This window comes from Merops nubicus, unplaced genomic scaffold (genome assembly GCF_000691845.1).
Source record: "Merops nubicus isolate BGI_N331 unplaced genomic scaffold, ASM69184v1 scaffold23235, whole genome shotgun sequence".
NCBI classification, from domain to species: Eukaryota; Metazoa; Chordata; class Aves; order Coraciiformes; family Meropidae; genus Merops; species Merops nubicus.
Window position 1 is genome coordinate 26,151 of NW_008611970.1, and position 20,886 is coordinate 47,036.

The 20,886-nt window shown below is 38.1% G+C and overlaps 1 protein-coding gene across 1 annotated transcript; it reads right to left on the reverse strand.

Annotated features, from left to right (window-relative positions):
• Positions 1-642: 642 nt before the first annotated feature.
• Positions 643-19,624, reverse strand: BNC1 (basonuclin 1). The gene is made up of 5 exons (XM_008941411.1): positions 19,480-19,624; positions 7,040-7,142; positions 6,637-6,872; positions 3,420-5,347; positions 643-1,324 (listed from the first exon to the last, which is right to left on the reverse strand). The coding sequence occupies exons 1-5, from the start codon at positions 19,486-19,488 to the stop codon at positions 643-645; spliced, it is 2,958 nt and encodes a 985-aa protein (XP_008939659.1). The 5' UTR covers positions 19,489-19,624.
• Between the last annotated feature and the right edge of the window lie 1,262 nt (positions 19,625-20,886).

A 20,886-nucleotide genomic window follows, 5' to 3' on the forward strand; every position in this document is an offset into this window, starting at 1 on the left:
AAGAAAGCTAAAATACTGCAATCTTTATTCAAGTGAAATGCCAACTTAAAGAGTAAGGACTGCAGGATTTTCAGAAGATTTGGTATGTATGCCAAGTCTTCCTAAATTTGTATTTTATCTTTTGGATTTTGTGATATAGTAAGTTGCAAATACTACATTCAACTAATACTGCAAGTCAGCTTCAGACTAAGGTCTTGGGAATGAAGTAGTAGCCCCCAAACTCTCAAGCCAACCAGAAGAAACTCACCCCAATCATTACTTATTTCTTACACAGCAACCCATTTAACATGTAAACACAAGGGATGAACGTCCTCATTTGAAGCTCCTGTTGTTGGCAAGTAATACTTCACAGGTATCAGAAATACTTTAGTTAATGTCTCCATATTTCCTCACATTTCTAAGATACTTTCTTCTCCTTACAGAAGCTTTAGCTATTTAACATCAAAACAAACAATTGCACAAAAACTACAGCACCAAGCTTTGCTAAATGAAACCGCTGGAGAGCACACACAGGAGAAAAGACTTTGACCATGGTTGCTTAGTGGGCTAAAAGTCAAATGAGTTTAAATAAAACTAAAGTTAACACATTCCTTAATTGAAATGATTCATCCTTAGCAGAAAGAAATGAAGATCAGCATGATATTACTGTAGGTTAGTTGGTGACCCAGCCAGACTTTTGTGCAGATTGGGGTTTTGACTGTGCCTGTTCCGACTGCGAACAGACGAAAACATCGTGTTGCAACCTGGGACTTTACATTTGTGGAGCTGGCGGAGATGCACAGTTTTGTAATGAGCCCTGAAAGTTCCTTTATTACTGTAAGTTTTTTGACATATATGACAAGTTATTGGCAAACTGGAAGGTAAATTTGTAATGTTTTGATTAGCTTTCTCAATTAAAGTACAGTCTTGGTAGAGTTCATCATGGGGCATTAGGCTGTGTCCTTCACAGCTTTCATCACTATCATCCAAGGGCATGGTGCATATTTCACTTCCTCCGTCAGAATCCCAAGAAGAATGAGCACTGCTCTCAGATTTAACGCTGGAAGTAGTGCTTAGATCCAGAACAGCTCCATCATTTAATGGATCGTATCCATAACTTTCAGAACAGGGTTCACTAATTTTGCTCATTGGAAAAACCAAGCTGCCTGTTCTGTTCATTCCTTGGAAGATTACAGAAGTATGTCCAACATGCTGTTTTAAAGAGACATCTTGACAAAACTCCTTAGCCATGTCTTTCAAGAGGTATGTTGCATTGAAATGGTTGCTGAATTCCAGTGTATCTTTAGTCAGAAGCTTATGATGAAGATTTAGGTTTGAACTATGTCTAGAAGAACAAAGACAAACTTAGCAAAAAAGTGTTTTGCCTCAACTTAACAGATGTTTCATAATGATCATTAACAAAGAAAAAAACCCAACCCAATATTTAGTAGCATGCATGAACTGTATAATTCTGCCTTGACCAACTGCCACACTAGGAGTCCACATGGATGATTTACATGTGTGACTGGGTATCTGAACTTGCTTGCACTGGCATATAACAGAAATAACTCTACAAAAATCAATGTTCCAGACTCTCCCCTTCATTGTGGATAGCTGTCTGCTCCACTAGATCTAGTGCTGGGCCTCAAAAGAGTTGAGCGACAGACTAAAAATTTGTATACTGAACTGAGGTCAGAGAACGGACTGAGTGGGGGAAGAAACAAGATTCTTTCCCAATGGACAAAGCAGGAAAGGAGTGACATCTTAATCTGCAAAAAATACTGATGGTTTCAAGTACTGTAACCATGTGCCAAGATGCAGCTGTACACATCAGTACAGAGCTCTTCCTTGACAGGCATTTCCTTGAAGAAAGTAATATTGCATTTTATGCAACTTGCAGTTTTCAAATGTGTATCTCTGGAATCAGTTTAAAACAACCAAAACATATGAAATCACTGAATCCTGACTCCTCACTGAATACTACCAGTGAGCTCGCTGGGAACTTCCAGGCTCTGGCTAGAAGATTCAGTTTACTGCAATACAAGGCAAACATTCATTTTTCCCTTTACCATCATGGTTTAATTCAAACTACAAACTGTTCAAAAGGGCACAGAAATATTTTGCACTTGCAGTCAGAGCATTCTACGTTAAAGTCTAGAAACTTCTGCAAAATCATTCCAAAAAACTAGTTTTGCACAAAGCTTGCAAGCTTTCTTGCGAGTTAGATTTTTATTGTTTCTTTTTTTTTTTTTTTTTTTTTGGTAAATAAACTATCTTCTAAAAGCACCTATGTTAAAACTTAACTGAATATACTGGTGTGGGATGGAATTTGTGGCATGCAAATACAAATCTTACTGCTGGCCTTCTTTCCTGTGGCCCATATCACAATTACAGTGGAGAGGAATTCACATCTGGGGAGATGCATGCAGCAGATCAGGGAATGAAGCCCTGCCAGCAGCAGATGAATGTGTGCATCTCAGATGCAGCGGCCAGTCCTCAGAGACCGGCTCATCCTCTCTCTGGTCTGCATCAGCTGGCTCCAGTACTCCCAGCAGATTACAGACAATCTAAACCTTGTGTCACTTTGAACTGCTATCCAGGCATGCCTCCTGCAGCCAAAAGCTCCTGTAACGTTGTTACAGGACAGTTAGAAAACTTACAAGACTTAGTTGCACTTTACCGGGTTTGTTATCGACTTAAAATTCACATGCATAACTTACGGTCAAAATAAAGCTTCAGTTCTTGTTTCTCAGCCTTAGTACATAATAGGCCGCAATAGAATAGTTTACAACAACACAATACTGCAGCTAACAGTAAACTGAATCCAAGATCATGATACAGTTTAGGAATGAGTATGTCACCTCACTTAAAAGCACTGCCAATGTGGATACACACCAGGTAGCGTCAGTTCAACTAGCACTGCGCAGTGTTAATTTTGTACTGACAAAGTGATCTTGCTTCTCTTCTGGGCTTTTCCCACCAGTCTGTTCAAAATCCTTGAGTAAAGCAAGGACAAGGGCAAGTGAAGATTTCCTGAATTGATCTCATTGCTTTTTCATTAAAGAACACTGTATACATTAAAATACACATGAAAGTACATATTAACCACGTAGAGTCCACACATGCATGTAATGGAAAATTGCTGAATTCATACCCTTGTGGCTTCCCCTTTATGTTCTAAAGTATTCTTTCAACTATTGCAGTCTTTATCAGTTATGAAATTTTCATGGCTTTATTTAATACCTCGTAGTCTAGTGGAAAGGAAATGTTTCTTTCAATGGATTTTCATTTCACGAATGTTCTGATAAGTTATCGTACCTGCTATACGAGGATACACTGAAAATCTTTGCAGGCTCCATTCCTCAAACACTCATTTTAATTTCAAATTAGGCTCCATTGTGATTGTAAAATAAATACAATTTTGTTTATAGTATTCTTACCTGTCTCGACTTCTACGAGAAGGGAAAGCAGCATTACAGCCCTCAACTGTGCAAATATGCATTTCTTTGAGATGTACATTTTTAAAATGCAATTTTACACTGTAAGGGTTTTTAAAAGTCTTCTTACAGATGTCACAATGAAAGCGGCTTTCTTCCTTCTGAATCCCTAGTTCATGTTGACTGACATGATCCATATCTTTAGAGTCTTCAAAACAAGGAATGGCAGCACCCCTGTTTGACAAAGCGCTGAAAAAGCCCCCGGTCAGCAAGTGATGTTGCAATTCAGGGCAGTCATTTTTAGGAATCCTGCGCTTTGACTGCTCTTTAATATACATGGGGGGTTCAGTCATTGGTTTTACAACATCATTGTGGTGGTGTTTTGGATCTTCATATGTAACCTCATGGGAAACTACTTTTAATGGTTGGTTATCTTCTGGTTTAACCTCTTTCTCAGAGTGATGCAATTCATTCTCAGAGATATCCTTGATGTATTTGTTATTTGGCGCAAAGACAGATTCAAAATACTTTGGGCCCTCTACCCCAGAGAGAGATTTCCACGAATTACCTGAATGGGGGTGCTTTTCCACCCTGTCGGTCACCCGCTTCTCTATCTTATGCTCACAGGTCTCAAGCTCTCCATCGCTTACCACTTGCAGACGTGTATCATCTTCAGAACTGGCAACATCGCTGCTTTCATTAGGTGTCTCAACAGCTTCCTTCTCGATTTTGATAGGCATACTGGACTTACGAGATTTCTTCTTGGGCAGCATGTCAAGTGGCAATTCATTTGAAACAAGCTGCTCTGGTATTGAGGAAGAAACAAGAGGCAGAGAAGGAAGAGTACCTGGAGTATTAGCAAGCTCAGCTGGTGTGACTGGACTGCGATAAAACGGAAGGACAGGCTGTACCGTCTTCAGGTTTGGAAAGAGGACACCATTCTGTCCAATGCTGGGAAACGCAACCTGACCCTTTGGATCTGTACAAGAGCTGGCATAGCTGGTAATAGTTCTGCTGTCCGGAGTTAAAATCGTAAACTCTGTCCTTTTGCTGTCTCCAGGTCCAGCAATGGTCAAGCCATTTCTTAGATCTTTATCCCTGTTATTCCTGTTCATTGGCATATGGAGTCTGGGGTTAGGATTTGCACTATGACGATTTCGACTACGCAGAGAGCTAAAGACCATGTTGCAGCCCTCGATTGTGCACTTGTGCTTTATCTTCAGATGAACAGCATTGTAATGTATTTTCAAAGTCCCTTTGTCGTAAAACGTCTTTTCACAGGCGGTGCAGAACACGCGCCCTTTCCTTGGCCCAGCGCCATTTTTTTCAACAGATTTCATTTTGTTTTCTGGAGATAGTGCTGTCATTTCAAGCTTTGCTGCTGTATTATGTGAACTGGAATCACTTAAAAGGGCATCATCTTCTGTTTTAGTGGTGACATCTGGACCATTTATGCTCCTCTCATTTTCAACCTGAAATGGTGCAGAACTAGAAGTTAAGAAGCTGCTTTCAGAAAATGGTATCTGAACATCTTGTTTAGATTCATTGCAATGGTCTTGACCTTGCTCAATCAAATGTCTTTCTGGTGGTGAACCTATCAAAGGTGGAGGCACTGGACTGAAAAACTGGAATGGCAGCATGAAAGCCATGTTATTTACAATATTCTCAAAGGGATGAATGTTGGTGGGACTCATTTTGTCCAAGGAAGCAGAAAAATTAGGACTGTGTTGATTGCAGCTCTCAATGAACGCCCTAATATCCAAATTGGCAGTTGTTGGTGGTATTATAATTGATTGCCCTTCTTTCTCTTGAATTGCCATTAACTCTACAATAGACTTAGTTTCTCCAAAACGAAGAAACTGCTGCAAAGTGGCCAGTTCTTCTTCAGCAGTCATTATGCTCCAGTGATCCAACACCTTTCCTGAAGCATCCTACAGCCAAAAATATTTAAATAAGTCAGGAATTAGTTAAGGCAAACAAAAAAAAAAAAAAAAAAAACAAAAAACCCCAAAAAAACCCCCAAACAAACAAAAAAAACCCCACCCTTCCCCTGGATCTCTCTTTTTTTTTTTTTTTTTCCAGAACTATAAATTCTTCTCTAGTGAGATGATAAAATCATTCTATCTAATGAGAGATTAATGCCAATTCTGTGATACTTTCTTCCAAATTTTACTACACGGGTAAGATTCCTTCTTTCTGAACTGACAGTAATACTTTCCAATAAACTATTCCTTTCCACAAAAATTAAGACACGTCATCTGAACAACAGTTAGCATCATGTAAGTACAGACAGCAGAGATGGAGCAATCAGACCAAGATTTAGCTTCTCATTTAAGTCAAGTATTCTTTCATTGCAAGTTTAATAATCTTCCAAGCAACTAAGATCAGAGAACAAATGAACCTATATTGATCTATTGCCAGTGTTCACAGAGCACAGCTGTAATTACACTAGAGTGTTGGAGTTCTTTCAAACTCTAGCTATGCCTAACTTTTCCCAATAACTACAATAAATATTTTATCACAGAACATGTATTTGATGGCCTACTGAGATTTTTCACAGTGCATGTAAGAGTTTCTAAGATGATGAAGAACGTAACATTATAAATTTTTCATGTGGTAGAGGTTCAAGGTAATTGATTCCATATTTTTAATCCTAACACTAAAAAGCAAGATTATCAAGACCATTAAATATTGATTCGTGTCATAATGTAAGATCATAATGTTACTTTACATAAAAGGTAACTTCCACAGTAGCAAGGACTAACATCAGTGTAAGCACATAGGGCCAGATTCATCCTTGATGTAGCTCCAGTAAGGTCAGCAGCACTACACCAGAAATGAATATTGTCCCTAGTGATTAAAATTATGACAATTTTATTTGCGAGTGTATTATTGTGCTGCATAAAAGTAAACTCACTACTTAAATAATTCTAGAGCAAATTCTGAAGCCTTTACTTTGACAGATTCCCAGTAATGTTTTACATTGGCTTACCTTTGTTGATAAGATTTCAGCAAAATAGGAAGATTTCAGTTAAGTCTGACTACAAAGAGAGCAATGATGAAAATCCCACTCTTTCTTTTCTGGTGCTAAGCTCACACTAACCCTTTCAGAGATACCACACTGTTAACACATTGTGAACTACTGATAAAATTAAGCTAGACAATATTATGAAATACTACCTAGCTATCATATTTATATTAAAAAGGCCCCTCTAAATACCTGTAGTACATATCCACGTATATAATCCTGTAGTGTCCAATCCAAAGCATGGAGAATCTGTATCACCTCTTCCTGCTTCAGAACGCTGAAAAGTCGATCTAGCAGAATTTTAAGGCGCACAGGAATGGCTTGGGTTCCATACAACATGAGGCTACTGATATCAAAGACAACATTGGACTGAACTATTTCTACCTGGCTTGATGGGTAGAGGTTGGGAATCCTTAATTTGCTCAGGGCTGAAAATAAAGTCACAAAATGTAAATAAACTTGAGTCACAAGAGACAGACAAAATTGAATGTAACTAATATTGGGGTCTAGGGGGGTGAGGGGTAACAAAAAGCATGCATAAAGCAGTGGGGAGGATCTTAAAAGGTTTTCTATAGATTGCAAGAACAAGTATTACCATGAGCTACCCATCCGTGCCGGCACTGGTCACATTGTCGCTGATTTATTTTCCCAGGTTTGAAACACTGACAACTACAGTTCACGAGAGTGCATCGGATAGCCTGGAAATGAATGGAAAGGATGATAGGTAATATATATAAGCACCATCTAGAGCCTGCAGATTACACCTATATAATACGCCCATAAAATCCACATGAAGGCAGTTAACATACCAGCACATACCTATCAATGTGCAGGATAAGTAATCCAGGCAAAACCTGAGTTATGCAAGATTGCCTCTGCTTTAAAGAGGAACAGTCACCAGGTAGAATAATAGAATATAATGGAAGCAAAATACATAATGATGCACACAGGAACACTTCTGTAGATTTATTTAGGCTGAACACCTTTATAAAAATCACCTAATCTACGTAAGATGACTTTTTCTGGGGAAGGTTTGAAAACAAGGGCACTGATAAAAGTCCCACTCTCTTGGAGTTGTGCTGGAACTACATAGAGCAACACAAAAGTTCTAACAAACAATGCATTAGCTCTGCATAGCTGCCAACCCTTACAGAGAGCAGTATCCACACAGAATACGTATATCGTGTCAAAGATACAGGACTTTGCTAACTCTTCTCAGTAACAAAGCTCACCAAAAAGTACTTAAACTCCTCAAAGACTACAGCACAGTCACACTTGCTAAGGGAAACGCTTCAAAGATAATAGGCAAAGTAGAGCCCACAAACAGATAGCAACCAGTCACACAGTTCAATTTGTGCATCACTTTACTCTCATCAAGGTCATCTATCATGCAAATCAAATTAGTATTCAAATATTCCTAATCAACAGGGTAACACAAGCTTGCTTCCTGGAATATATGCTTTCTTCTGTATCTGCCTGTCAGCTGCAGAAGGCAGAGACACAACTTTGAGGTCCTACTTGAAGCTCCCGAGGGAATGCTATAGAGTAAACCATTTGTAGGATGCTGTATTGCTTAGATCTGATGCTGAGAATAGTTCCTGCATAAATGGAATATTTATTAAGGGAGGAAAAGTGAAGAAATTAACATGCAGAAATTCTGCAATGGAATATAAAGTTAGATTATGCAATTGTAACATATTTGCAACTTTTTTTTTTTTTTAAATAAAATGGTTTACATTTGAAAGTACAGAGAGGCAAATATGAAATAAGGTCAAGTTATGCCTGCTACTGGCTCCTGCTCCTGTTCCTAGGGTCTTATGCAAAATGGGGACTTTCACTATTTACTAATACCCGTACAAAAGCAAGACAAGGCTTGAAGAAAAAAGTAATATCTTTTCAATGCAGGCATCCCCACACCAGCACTTTTGGAAAACATACAATGAAGCAACTTTTTGGACAATCAGGATAAGAAAGATGGAGACAGGAAAGGTTTAAAATGAAAACGACGCTACTAGATAAAGGTAATTTCACTGGGCTTTGAATAATTTGACTGATTCAGGACAGAAGAGGACACTGCATATAACAGTCTACTACAAACAAGCATGTGAAGGACATTTGCACGCTTCGTGCTTTGCATGACTGGATTTGGGCTAAATAGCTGGCTTATCAAGGAGTTAGCTTACATGCACATCTCCTAACTGTAGTGACTTGATGCCGAGATTCATCTTTATTTGAAGGGCTCGAACAAGTAGCAACAGGGCTCTGGAAATCTCTGAATTGCTTTGCCTTTAATCTTTTAAAGGAGCCATTGCAAAATACTGAATTCTTGACAAAAGCTCTGTGCTCCCCATAAAGTCATAAAACACACATCAATATCGCATGCAGTGTGAATTACTTCACTGTAATGGAGGATATATTTTCACTTAGATGCTAAAATACTCCCATGTAACAATAAAAAGCCATAAATTTCTTATGGAAACGTTGGGGGGAAAAAAAAAAAAGTGTAGTTGGCTTCTGATTAATATCTATCACAAGATACCAAACAATAACGCAGTTCAAGTCTTCTACCTCTGTACATACATAATATTCTGTGACTTGCACGGGCTGAACACCTTCCACAGGCAATGCTGCTAGGTTCAGTAAGCTACAGTGCATTCCATGGATGCATCTTTTGCAGTCCCTCCAGACAAAATTACAAAAGAGCACATCCTTCTTCTGCAAGAAGTAACAGAAATATGCACAATGAAAAAACCTGTCATGATAATAAGTTAATTGAGATTTCAAATGTTTCTTCATTCCTTTTCCTTTGGACGTGTTCCACAAAACACTTATCTTTAAAACTATTTTTTCTTCTTAATTTGTGTACTTAGACAAGAAATGTCTACCCTACAAAATTTTTCATTTCATAACTTTGTATAAGATCTTTCTTCTATGTGGCCCATGTATTTATTTTGTCTTCCTGTATATGTGTAGAAGACTGCACATGGAAAAACCATAAAAAGCAAAAGGACATTTTGCTTTACATATATGAAAAAGGCTCTTGGGGAGCAGAGTTTCCCTTCTGTTCTAAACATGAAACTGATCCTTCCCTTGAGTCAATACATTACTGCTTCTGGACACCCCTCTTATGCTAACATATCAAAGGTATACTCTCAAATCAGGGATCTGTCACTGACTTTAAAAAGAACTTGTAAGAATCCCTGTGAAGAACCTAGTGTGATTTGCAGGTTGGCAGCATATCCCTTCATTTGTGCTTCTCAGAGTGTCTCTCCCCTGAAACTTTTCTAGCAAAGTTTGCATTAACGTAGTCACAAAGAACACATAACATAGCAAAATTAGCTTTTAAAACAATCGGTGAGTCACAATTTTATATCTTCATTTATCACTCAACTTTAAAAGGCACTTGTAATAGACACACTTTGATTATCTCCCAAATTAACTTATATCAGAGTTTAATGAAGAGAAACTTTGCAAAACTTCATACCTGCCTTTTGCCTGTTAATCCTACTATCCTTATTACATTATTCTAAGGTACTGTAATTATATCAAGCCTTTTGATGAGCTTTATTTTCCCAACAAGTGGAATGTACACACAATTTCATTCTATAGAACAAAGGAGCAACTTTATATATTATATACATGTAAAGCTTCAAAATCATAATTAAAGGATTGGAAATGTAGATGGAAATTAAAGTGGAAATTTTTTAAAGTGCTATCCTTTCATTCAGGTCTATTATTTAGCTTAATTTTCCAGAAACATAAGGCAGATATTTGAAAACTGAATCTTACAGTATATCAAGGATCTTCTTATTGCTTTCCAGTCACACTCTCTCTTACAAATGGATCTTTCCAAATCCATTATCAGCAACATTTTTGAAAATTTTGATCAAGATTTTTTGTGGTTTTACCAGCAGGACTGTGGGAATCTGAACATCAGATTTTTAATACAAATGATTCCTCTTAATGAGACAGACAGATTAACCACTAAACTGCCCACTGAAAAACAGCTAGCTACTAATCACTGAAAAAGAAGTCTTAACATCTGTTGCCTGAAAGTCATGACTGCTGACATCTTTTTTTCCCAGATATCGATGTGGCTTCGATTATGCTTCAAAAGTTACTGAACATTTCTTTGCAACCCTCTTGCAGCCTTCATAGCTGAAGAAAAGCACAAGCTAATGGGACAAGTTCATCCTGATCCTCAGTAGATTATCAGGCTTTGTTTCTTATAGAAAGTTTGAGATCATCTATGCCCTCCTACAGCCTCTTGGGACCTGTGCTCACTTGCAACATGCTAACAGCAGGTTTAAAAAAACATGCAGCAAGAGAAGAACGACAGTATAACTGTATCAACTCTCATTCAATGTTAAGTGGATTCTGGTTTGACAGCACTTTGGTTTGGGAAATAAATTTAAAAAGGAAATAAATATTGAAGACCCTGTCAGGACCAACTTGGAGATCTCTGCTCCTTCCAGAACACTGATCTGGTTCCCTGCACACAGTGAGCTGCAAGTGCAGACACCAGTAAAATGAAAGAGCAAGTCCCGGACTACCCTTGCAGGATTCAGCATCAGTATGCACAGCTCAGTACCCTCCTTTGTTTCTGGCATTCAACATAGCTCCTTGTCCTCTTTGCACAAAGCTACCCCTAATTTTAGAGCTGGTTTTGGGGTTTTTTTTTTGGTTTTAAGCTACTGCCATCGTATGAAGAGCTTTGCTGCTCCACTGAGAGGGTTACTGACAGAATGTTGTCACTGATGCCATGTTACAGTTACACCTTTTGAAAGCAAAGATAAGAAATTTCTATCAGCTTAAAATGCAAGTTAGAGGAAGAAATAGGAGTTACATGAAAGAAATATGTGAGAGAAACTTCCATTAGATGAGATATAACAGATAGCACTTTTCATGTCCTTTACTGAGGGCTTCCAGCAACAAGCCATATCGCCTATGGCCATCACACCTTTATTTCCCAGAAAAAGTAAACCCACTGAATATATGTAACTCTGCAAGACACGTGTTCTAGTGAGCACATATCCGATAGGAAAGAACTGGGATGTGTCCCATTTCTGCAGAATTGCATTGGTTCCACAATAAGAACACTTGTAGAGGAAGATGCAGGACTTACAATGAGGAAAGAACATCAATTTGTAAAGCATCAGGAATTTTTTCATCTACCAATCAGCTAAAACATGAAAGTCTTTTTATTTCCTAGAGTACAGGTAAAAATTTTCTCACATATTAAGAATAATCCACAAAAATTAAGCTCTCTTTTTGGTTTGTAGAAAAAAAAATTAAACATGGGACATATGTCTGGTTATTAGGAAATATTTTCTTGCTTGCATCTCATAAAAGATTTGCAAGGGAAGTAAAGGGACAGATACATTTACCATCTCCTAAATTAAAAGTGCAGCCCACAGGTAAATCAAAGGCCATATCCAAATGTGTATGCATCTTGCAGTCAAGAAAACAGTAATCAAACAGGAGTATGAAGTTGCCTTCCTCTCCAATTTGTTTTCTTCCCTGTTTCTAACTGGTTTTTTTGTGGTTGCAAAGTTTGAATAAAAGTCTTCCTTTTTTCATCACCCACTCACATTTGATTACTACTGCGTTTGAATCTTTTGAACAATCACTGAAAGCAGAGGGGAAAAAAAACCCACTTATCTTAAGCATATCTCTCAATGCTGTACTTTTCCAAATCATACAGCTGGCAAAGCTTTGCTTTGTCCATTTTTTGTTGGGCAACTTTTACCGCTTCCCCTATGGATATATTCCACTGATAAAAAAACAAAATGTCTGTCAGTTTTGTCATGATCTAAAACAACTATTCAACTTATGTTGTATCCACTTACTTACACTGTATCACAACCCAGCTAGGCCTATCTGTACCACACTAATAATATTTGTTTTTTTCATATATCCCACATGTATTTGTACCCACCCTGTCCACTCAATAGCACACGTTTAGCCCCATGTGTGTTATTCCTGAACACAGATTTCAGTTTTTGATACTCTGTTGAGCTCCCTGAAGTTTATTGTAACTAAAATATATTCCAGTATATTCTAAATACAATCACCAAAGGTGTTGGGCTGCTCCAGATGGTGTAAATACTTGTTGAAGACAGCCCAACAATTAAACCTAAAGTGCATGTTGATATTACATCTGTTAAGAGTTTAGATTAAGCATCTTAGATCTCTATTGTTCCTTGAAAGATTCAACGTATTCCGAGTTTAGCAAGGCTACGAATCCTATCTGCCCGGAGAGAATATTAGGAGGGCCCCTGCAGCATCTCCAAGGAAAGGCTCTGGGCCATTTTCTTCTTCCTGATGTGCTCACTTCAAAGAGGAAATGGGATGCCTGGAGGATGGACAGAACATGGAAACCCTTTGCTGTAAGCAGAGCTGAAGGCCTCACAGGGAATGGGGAGAAGGGAGACAGCACGCAGGAGCACGCTGAAATGCGCGTAGGTGTGTACAGGTCTGACGGCAAGGCCCCTCGCAGTCACTCTACACAAAGTAGACCTGGCCCATCCTGCAACTTGCACGTGTTCTGCTCAGAATTGTGGTGTTTGCTTCTGTCGTGAGTTTAAGGTTCTCAGCTATGGCCGAGGTCAAAGCTGTGGTGGCAAGTTACGCACCACGACAGCATAGGTACACTGCCTGCCTTTCACAGCCTTGGCTCTCAAAACAAAGGGGTGCTCACCCATGTACATGTGTAACTAAAGTACGTTTGGTTGTTGCAAGTTCTGCTCCTTCTATATTAAAGTTTTAAAATATGTAAGACTAAAATAAATAATTATATAAAATTATTAAAACAAGGGAAAAGTACTTACAAGACTTCTAATCATACCAACCTGAATGCTGTACACACTATTTCCAGTCTTATCTCACCAAAAAAAATGTTTCTTACAAAGTAACAGCTGCTGTTAATACAGTTATTTAATAAACATAATAAGTAACAAAAAACATCTTTCAGGAGAAGCAAACAAGCCCTACAGTTTGTTGTATCTAGAAAACAGTCTGATATCTTCCGTATTTTAAGCTTTTAATTAAGTATTGAAAAGTTTCTCATGGATGTGACAGAGTAAACAGCACGGACCAAAGATCCAACGCCATTCACAGACACGTTCAAAATGTCAGCCCTAGATGATTCATTTGACAAACTGCTTATTAGTAAAATAATTTAGCAAAATTCTTGTCTCCTGCTTAAGAGAACAGTTAAGAGAGAGATGGGGAAGATGGAGATGTGCCAGAACTTGCCTTTTACAGTGCCACTAAACACAAAGTTACACTTGCATCTCGGTTTCTAAATCCACGATGGCTCTTCAATAACTGGGCTGCTTTTCATACATACCGACCAGGTACACTCCTACCAAGCTCAGGAGGTGCAAGAACCTTTGAAAAACTCAGACGAAAACCCTTTGTTTCAGAGTCCAAGCATGGATTTAGGAGTTGAATTTAACACCTATTGTGCTGAGAATTTTGGCCAGTGCTGATACCACTCAACTCCCACTTATCCCTTCAGTTTGGAGAAATTATGTTATGATTTTTACTCCTAAAAGAACACAAAGGCCACAAGTTGAATACATTTTCTAGATAAGACCAAAGAATACATCCCATTAAACCCATTAATTATCCAGATCTTTATGTATATATTCATATTGTTTATTTAGGGTCAGATACCAAAACCTGACCTCCCTTTAAACAGCCACAGCCTGAGAATACACATAAACAGAGTATTTACAACCCAGATCGTGCAGCAAGTTGCATTACCCTGTAACGCTTTCTGTCAGTGGAGCTGAATAAAGCAAATTTTGGCCTAAAATTTGAAAGAAAAAAAAAAAAAAAAAAAAAAAGAAGTCTTTCTTGTGGGTGCAGTTGAGCACCTTGAGCTGAAAATGTTTCATTGTTCTTGTAATAATTGACTAAAACATCCTCAAAAACAGTCGAAAAGTGGTTGTGGGGGGAATGGAAATGCTTAGTAAGATGGAATTGAAATTAGGTAATACCTTCGTAGGATGGCACCAGGCCGTCAAATCAGCCATGCTTGTGGATGTAAAAGACAGTTTTAACTGGCTACTGAACTATGGAACCATGAGCCCACATGTCACCACTTCGTGAAAAAGGTTTTCTAACTGAGAACAGTCCTGAGAGCAAGGAACTGAGATAAGAGACAATTAAATGTCTAAATACAGCCTCCCAACCCTACAGAGAACCTGGGCTCAGCGGCAGCTTTTGCGGTGAACGGAGAGGAGCTCTGGGCACTCTCGGGCCACGCGGCTGGGCGAGAAAGCAGAAGGGAGTCGCTTCTGAGAAAGGCAGCATGCTACAAAGCCAAACTTTAATCACAGCATAACTTGTGGGATGAAAATCACTCCTCATGCATGTCACTTACCCTAAAGGGCCCCTTAGGGCAACTCTTGTTAATGGCACTGTCAAAATAATTATAAAGAGAAAAGAATGTGTGTGTGTGTGTGTGAGAGAGAGAGAGAGAGAGAGAGCGCGCGAGAGAGTGAGAGCACACACACTCAGGCTGCTACTCTTTAAACAAAAAGCACTGGACAGTAAAACTTAATTTTGCTGTTCAGCAACGTGCTTGTACGTACGTTGGCTTATGCTGCAATTAATCTCCCTTGTTACCAACAGGTGGGTGCTGACAGACAGCCCAGGCAGGCTGCGGAACGCATGCCATAAAAAACGCTCTTTTATCCTTTCCTTTGGGAAAGAAATCAAGAAATACAAATTGACGAATGAAAAATGTCACATTATGGTTATCTTCTAGTTGTTATTTACTTTTGATTCTGAAAGTGCATGCTACAGTTCCCGTGGAGTACCTGCCCTAGCCTGCCTAGGTCGGAAACAGTCTGCTGGCTATTAAGCAGCGTCTATCACAAGATGTTGAAGTCAATTCCCTTTTAAATAAATTTACAAGAAAAATTATTGATAGTGTATTTCTAAAACGAGTAACAAATTGCTACATACTGACAAGAAACACTGCTGAGTTTGGGCTTTAGGGGTAAAGGTAAGTCACTGGACAGAAATGGTGTGAAATTTCTTATGATAAAGCACTAGATGCTATTTAATCTAGCAAATAAATTGTGCATGTACTGTTCGTCCATATGGACACGCTATGCATAGAATGTTAAATGCTGAAACTACAGACCTGTCCATGTACTGAAGTTTAATTAGATGTTTAACTCCAAGCCATACCTTAGCAAGAAATAATTGTTAAAAACACAAATGCACAAGTATCACAGAAATTAAGAATATTAGTATGTCAACTGCAAGCCAAGAACTTTACGTCCTCAACTCTTTACCCAGTTTATAAAGATGTGCACAATTTGGGTGAGTTAATATTTCAGACAATCCTAACTTTTTCAGTTCCTTACACCCCTGCTCAAAGCCATTACATATGCATGCATACATTTTTTTTTTCTTTTTTTCCTGTTACAGAATGAAGACAGACTAAAGAATAAAAAGAAAATAAAACCTCTCTGAAATATTTAGCATTACACAATTTGATGCAATTTCATAAATTTTAAGCCCAAACAGTATTTGTATACATACACATGATACTATCTATGATGCTACAGTTATGCAATATTTTATGCAACAGTATAGCTCCATTGGTAATTTCACAATTTAAAACTTAGCATTCCTTTTTATTGAACAAAGTTGAAGAAATGTTTAACTGCCTTTGAGACACCAGCTACTTTCAGACGAAAACATAGCCATTTCTCATTGATAATCAGCTATATGTGAAATCTGGAGTAAAAAGTTTTGTGGTTCTTTTATTATTTTTATTTGTTTAAAGAAACAATCCTACCATGGTTTTAAAGAGTAGACTGAAAACGTCTCTTTTTTTTTTTTTTTTTGAGTATGAATAGAGAAATTTCAGCCCCCAAAGCAGATTTTTTTAGATAGCAATTGGTAAAAATATAATAAGAAATTGAAACTAAAAAGAAGAAAGGCGATGACACGTGCCGTAAAACTTTAACTGTAGCATCTTTTAGGACAAAAACTGCTGTCTGCCCAGCACATAGGAACTGTGAAGAGTGGAAGGACATGAGATGACCCAGAGGCCCAAAACAACAGTTTTTCTTCCCTGCATTTGGTGGATGTTTTACTGGAATAATGAATTCAAGATTCATACTTAAGTTTTAGCTCAAATCTGCATGAAAAATGTTTACTAAATGCTAAATCACAGAAAAAGTTATTTAAAAATATGTATATGTAGCAAAAAGTTATCTAAAATAAAAAGAGGCCATTCCTGTTCTTATCAGAGATATATTTAATATTATCATAATGAAGACTTTTTTTTACTGAAAACAAAACAAATCACCGACTTTTTTGACTGGAAATGGAATGACATGCTCAATGTTGTATGAACAGATTTTTTAACAATACCATGAACAGGCACAGAAGCTGGAAGTCAAGACATTTGGTATAAAGGCCAAACCTTGTTGTACCCTAAGTAGTCAGAATTTTGTCTCGGCTATAGTAAAGCCCCTGAAACAGTCCAACATTTGTAATGATTTTTCCTGTTCCTGTGAAGATTTAGCTCTCTTGCAGGTTTGGATATGTTTGCAGATAACATTATTTTTAGGGTTCTAAATGGGCTGTAGATGGTTTGGTACTCCAAACAACAAGTAGAGCAATTAGTTTTTAAGAATCAGTCAAGCAAAAATCCATATATTTTCCATAACATAAGATTATTTACTTCTCACATGTTCACCTATTGTTAAAATAGTAGTCAGATTAAGCTGTAAACTACTAAACCCTCTAGAATTTATTTCAAAAAGCAATGCACAATTATACTGATTCTAAAGAAAACTTATTAGCCTTATACACATAATGGAAAATAGATCTAATAGAACATACATGATATATTCTCTGAAAGTCTGTATTTTTTCCATTTTCTGTAAAAGCAGCAGTAAGAAAAGGTCTTCTTCAGTGTATATTGTTCTCATCACCAGAACAAAGAAAACCAACAGGCAGTGTTGTTAGCAGTTAAAAACAATGCTGGTCCCACTTTGCACCATGACCTGAAGTGCAGAGGCTCCCACCTCCCACTCCTCCAGCACTGAGAGCTGAGCCACAATTCCAGTATTTTAAAAGCAAAGTACAGAAACAGAGACTCCTGTCTAACATAATGCTTGCATATTTTTCAGCAAACTGCAGTAAACAGAACTGTATTTTCCAAAAGGATGACAAAAATAGAAGCATATGATCTTTTCCCACCTAGAATTGTATCCTTACAATTAAAGGCTATTAGCTGGCATCCCTTTTAACCGTCAAACTCAGACAGTGGCAGTTGTATAGCCACAAAGAGAAGCAGTAAATGAGAAGAACATGTTACTACACTGCATTTGAGAAAGTTTGGCTCCAAGCTATGCACTGATTAATATCAGATCTCCTTCTTTACTTGCCTCTTGACAATCTTGTCACATCTGGCTGACAAATCCTTACAAGCTTATCCAAACCAAGGCAGCCCAGATCATGCTCCGGGAGTAGCTTGAAGGAAGCGGCAACACCAGCCATGCACTGATGTGCCATCATGAAACTAATGAAGCTGACTTCACTTGCAGACTCCAAGAACACGAAGAAACACAACATGCCTCAAGGTTTTGCAACATAGCACAGAGTTAGCTCACCAAAAGATAAGACAAACAATCAGCTCCCGAGGTTCAAGAAGCCAAGTAGTTACATGAATTACAAAAATTTCTATAGAAATTGCCTGAACAACAATCTCAACCAAATGAGCACAATAAACTCCAACTTCAGATCAGATGTGAAAATTGACTGCTAAATATCTTTCAGACAATGCTTTTAAAAAAAAAAAAATAAAAACCAACCAAAACTAGTTTATTTAATTTTACCTCTCCCACATCCCAAAAATACCAGAATGTTGCCTGGCTCCCAGGTTATTCAAACTGAAAATCAGTTAAAAAAGAAAGAAAGAAAGAAAGAAAATAAAAAGGTAGAGGGGAAAAAAATAGTGTCACTTTTTAGCCATAGGATCCATAGGATTTTACAGAAGGATAAACTACAGCCTGTGTATATTAGTAGTCCTCCCCTGGGTTAGCAATCTGCCCTCTCCTCATTTTTAAAACAAGGATTTGTTACACAGAAAACTAGAAGTATTTGGCCAATTAATAAACCAGAAAGTAAAACGTATCTTAAACACATCTAACAAAACCTTATTATGTATAAGCTGACAATTAAACCATGTTTATTTTTCTATATGATGGAAAAAAAAAATTAAATAAGCATCTTCTATTCTGGAGCATTTTACCTCTTAATTAGAGGAATATATTTACAAAAACAGACACCCCCCCGATGAATACACACACACACACTCCCTCTCCCCCCTGCCCCCCTGAAATACCAACAGACTGATCCTGAAAAAAAATTACTGGCCTTATTTTCTGGCTGCTAAATAGTCAACAATAAATTGTACATAAAGAGCATATACTAGACCCCACTTCAGTAATAATTTCTGAAGAACTTCATAGTGAAATTACATTGTTATCTGCTCTCCAGTGCATTTATACGTCACGATAATGATAATGTATCTGTTTAAAGCACTTGACTCAGAACACATGAGTCACAAATCACAGATTTTTATTGCTATTAATGTATATTGAGGACTTGTGCAATTAAACATTGTCAAGTATTTATGATTTACATGCTACTACTTCAATTGGAAAACAATTACACAAGTGGTGGCTCTGCTTATTATAATCAGCCTGCAATTCTGCATTACTTACTGTAGAACAGAAAAGTCATACAGTTGTTTACAGTGCACAGCAGAAAGAAAACCAGGATTTTTAACATAAACTAGTTTTCTACTTTCACAGTATCTCTTTGTAATTAAGAAATGGAGAGCACAGCTCCCTACAGCTCTCATCTCCATTGTTCATTACCCAAAACAACACCATTGCAAGATATTTTTATATCTCCACGGTGCATAACCGCAAGTAAAAGTTGCACAGTAAAAATACACATTCATATAGAACTGCAAAGAACTTTCCTTACCTCAGACATTCTTACTGTGCTTATGTTTCCAGAGCTATAAAACAGTTTCCCATTCCCTCAGTGAGTTGTACAAAGAAGTACTGGAAACACTCCTGCCTGTACAAGTACTAAGGCAGAACCATCACACGCCTCTGTACTCTTGTCTGACTCTGAGCACCTCAAGGTCTGATGTATGCTCAGGCTGTGCACAGGGGAGTGAAATAAGATCCTCCCCCTTGGTGTTCTCCAGACCTACAGTACGAAGTTGTGTCTGCCTCTCACCTCTGCAGCCAGCTCTCACCTCGCTGCCCCGGAGTGGTGTGCTCCAGCGTGCTCCTCCAGTCGCAGGGCAGTCCCCTCACAGCTGGCTTGAAGAGGGCATGACACTCATCTTTCACAGAGATTTGATCAAAAGGAGTCACGGAGGCTTGAGGCGCTCCTAATGCAGTGCGAGGAGACTCTACCTCTGCTCTGGCAGCCTAAGTAATGCATTAAATCAATGCAGCTGACCTAGGGCCTATTACAGGGTGGGGTTTTTTTCCCCTTCTCAGAGCGTACAACTATCTGCAAATAAGCTAGGAGGTACTTATGATTAAAATCACTTATTTTCAGCATCAGAGTGTTGTTTTTCAAATTGCAGCTGCTATGTTGTTTTGATTTTTCCCCCTCTTTTTAAACCACAGGTTCAACTGAATGGGGTATGTATTTTTTTAAAGTTAAAACATTTCCCCCTATCAGCTTACTTTTGAGTTAATGCAGAATTTTATTTCTTTTTATGAAGTTGAAGCTTCCTACTAAGAGAAATACAGGTCATAAAGACAGGAGAAGAATTACTTTCCAGTAATTGGGGCAAAATCTGGTTTCAGTTATTCGGGTGTTGGGTTGCATTCATGAGTTAGAGCAGGACTTTTGTCATAGTCATTTCTCACCTATTTAAAAAACCAAACCAAAACATGACCTCGAACAAAACACTTCTGCCATCCTCTCTACTCTGCTTTTTCCTCCCATAAAGTAATTTCTTGGCAGTCTCCTAATCCAGGAATACACTATACTATGCCCAGAGACATATATGAGCAAGTTGCATCGAACTCAGCGGGAACCCTTGTAGAAACATCCCGGGACAATATCTGACCAGATGAATACCTGTAATCCCATAGGAAAGGCAGCAGGAAATAAGGTGGCTGTAGGGAGAAAACAGCTAACGTATTATTATTGTTGGTTAATTTGTTGTCATTTTCTAATCCTATTTACTATTTGCTATATATATACACGATGCTTAAGGAGAGAACCTAGTATACATTTTACTAAATACTGGAGTACTGTTCCTGTTAACTCCACAGCAGTAGCTGGAACCAGCCAGTGACTCTCTGGCCCCACAAAACATGACATGAAGCATATGCTTTCCCTAAACCCCTACATTTCTCCACC

What these genes read in the sequence shown, in the direction of transcription:
- BNC1 (XM_008941411.1), bottom strand. An exon ending in GCACGGATGGGTAGCTCATG is followed by an intron (nt 6,873 to 7,039) that starts GTAATACTTGTT and finishes CTTTATTTTCAG; the next exon opens with CCCTGAGCAAATTAAGGATT. An exon ending in TCTCGTAGAAGTCGAGACAG is followed by an intron (nt 1,325 to 3,419) that starts GTAAGAATACTA and finishes TTGTTCTTCTAG; the next exon opens with ACATAGTTCAAACCTAAATC.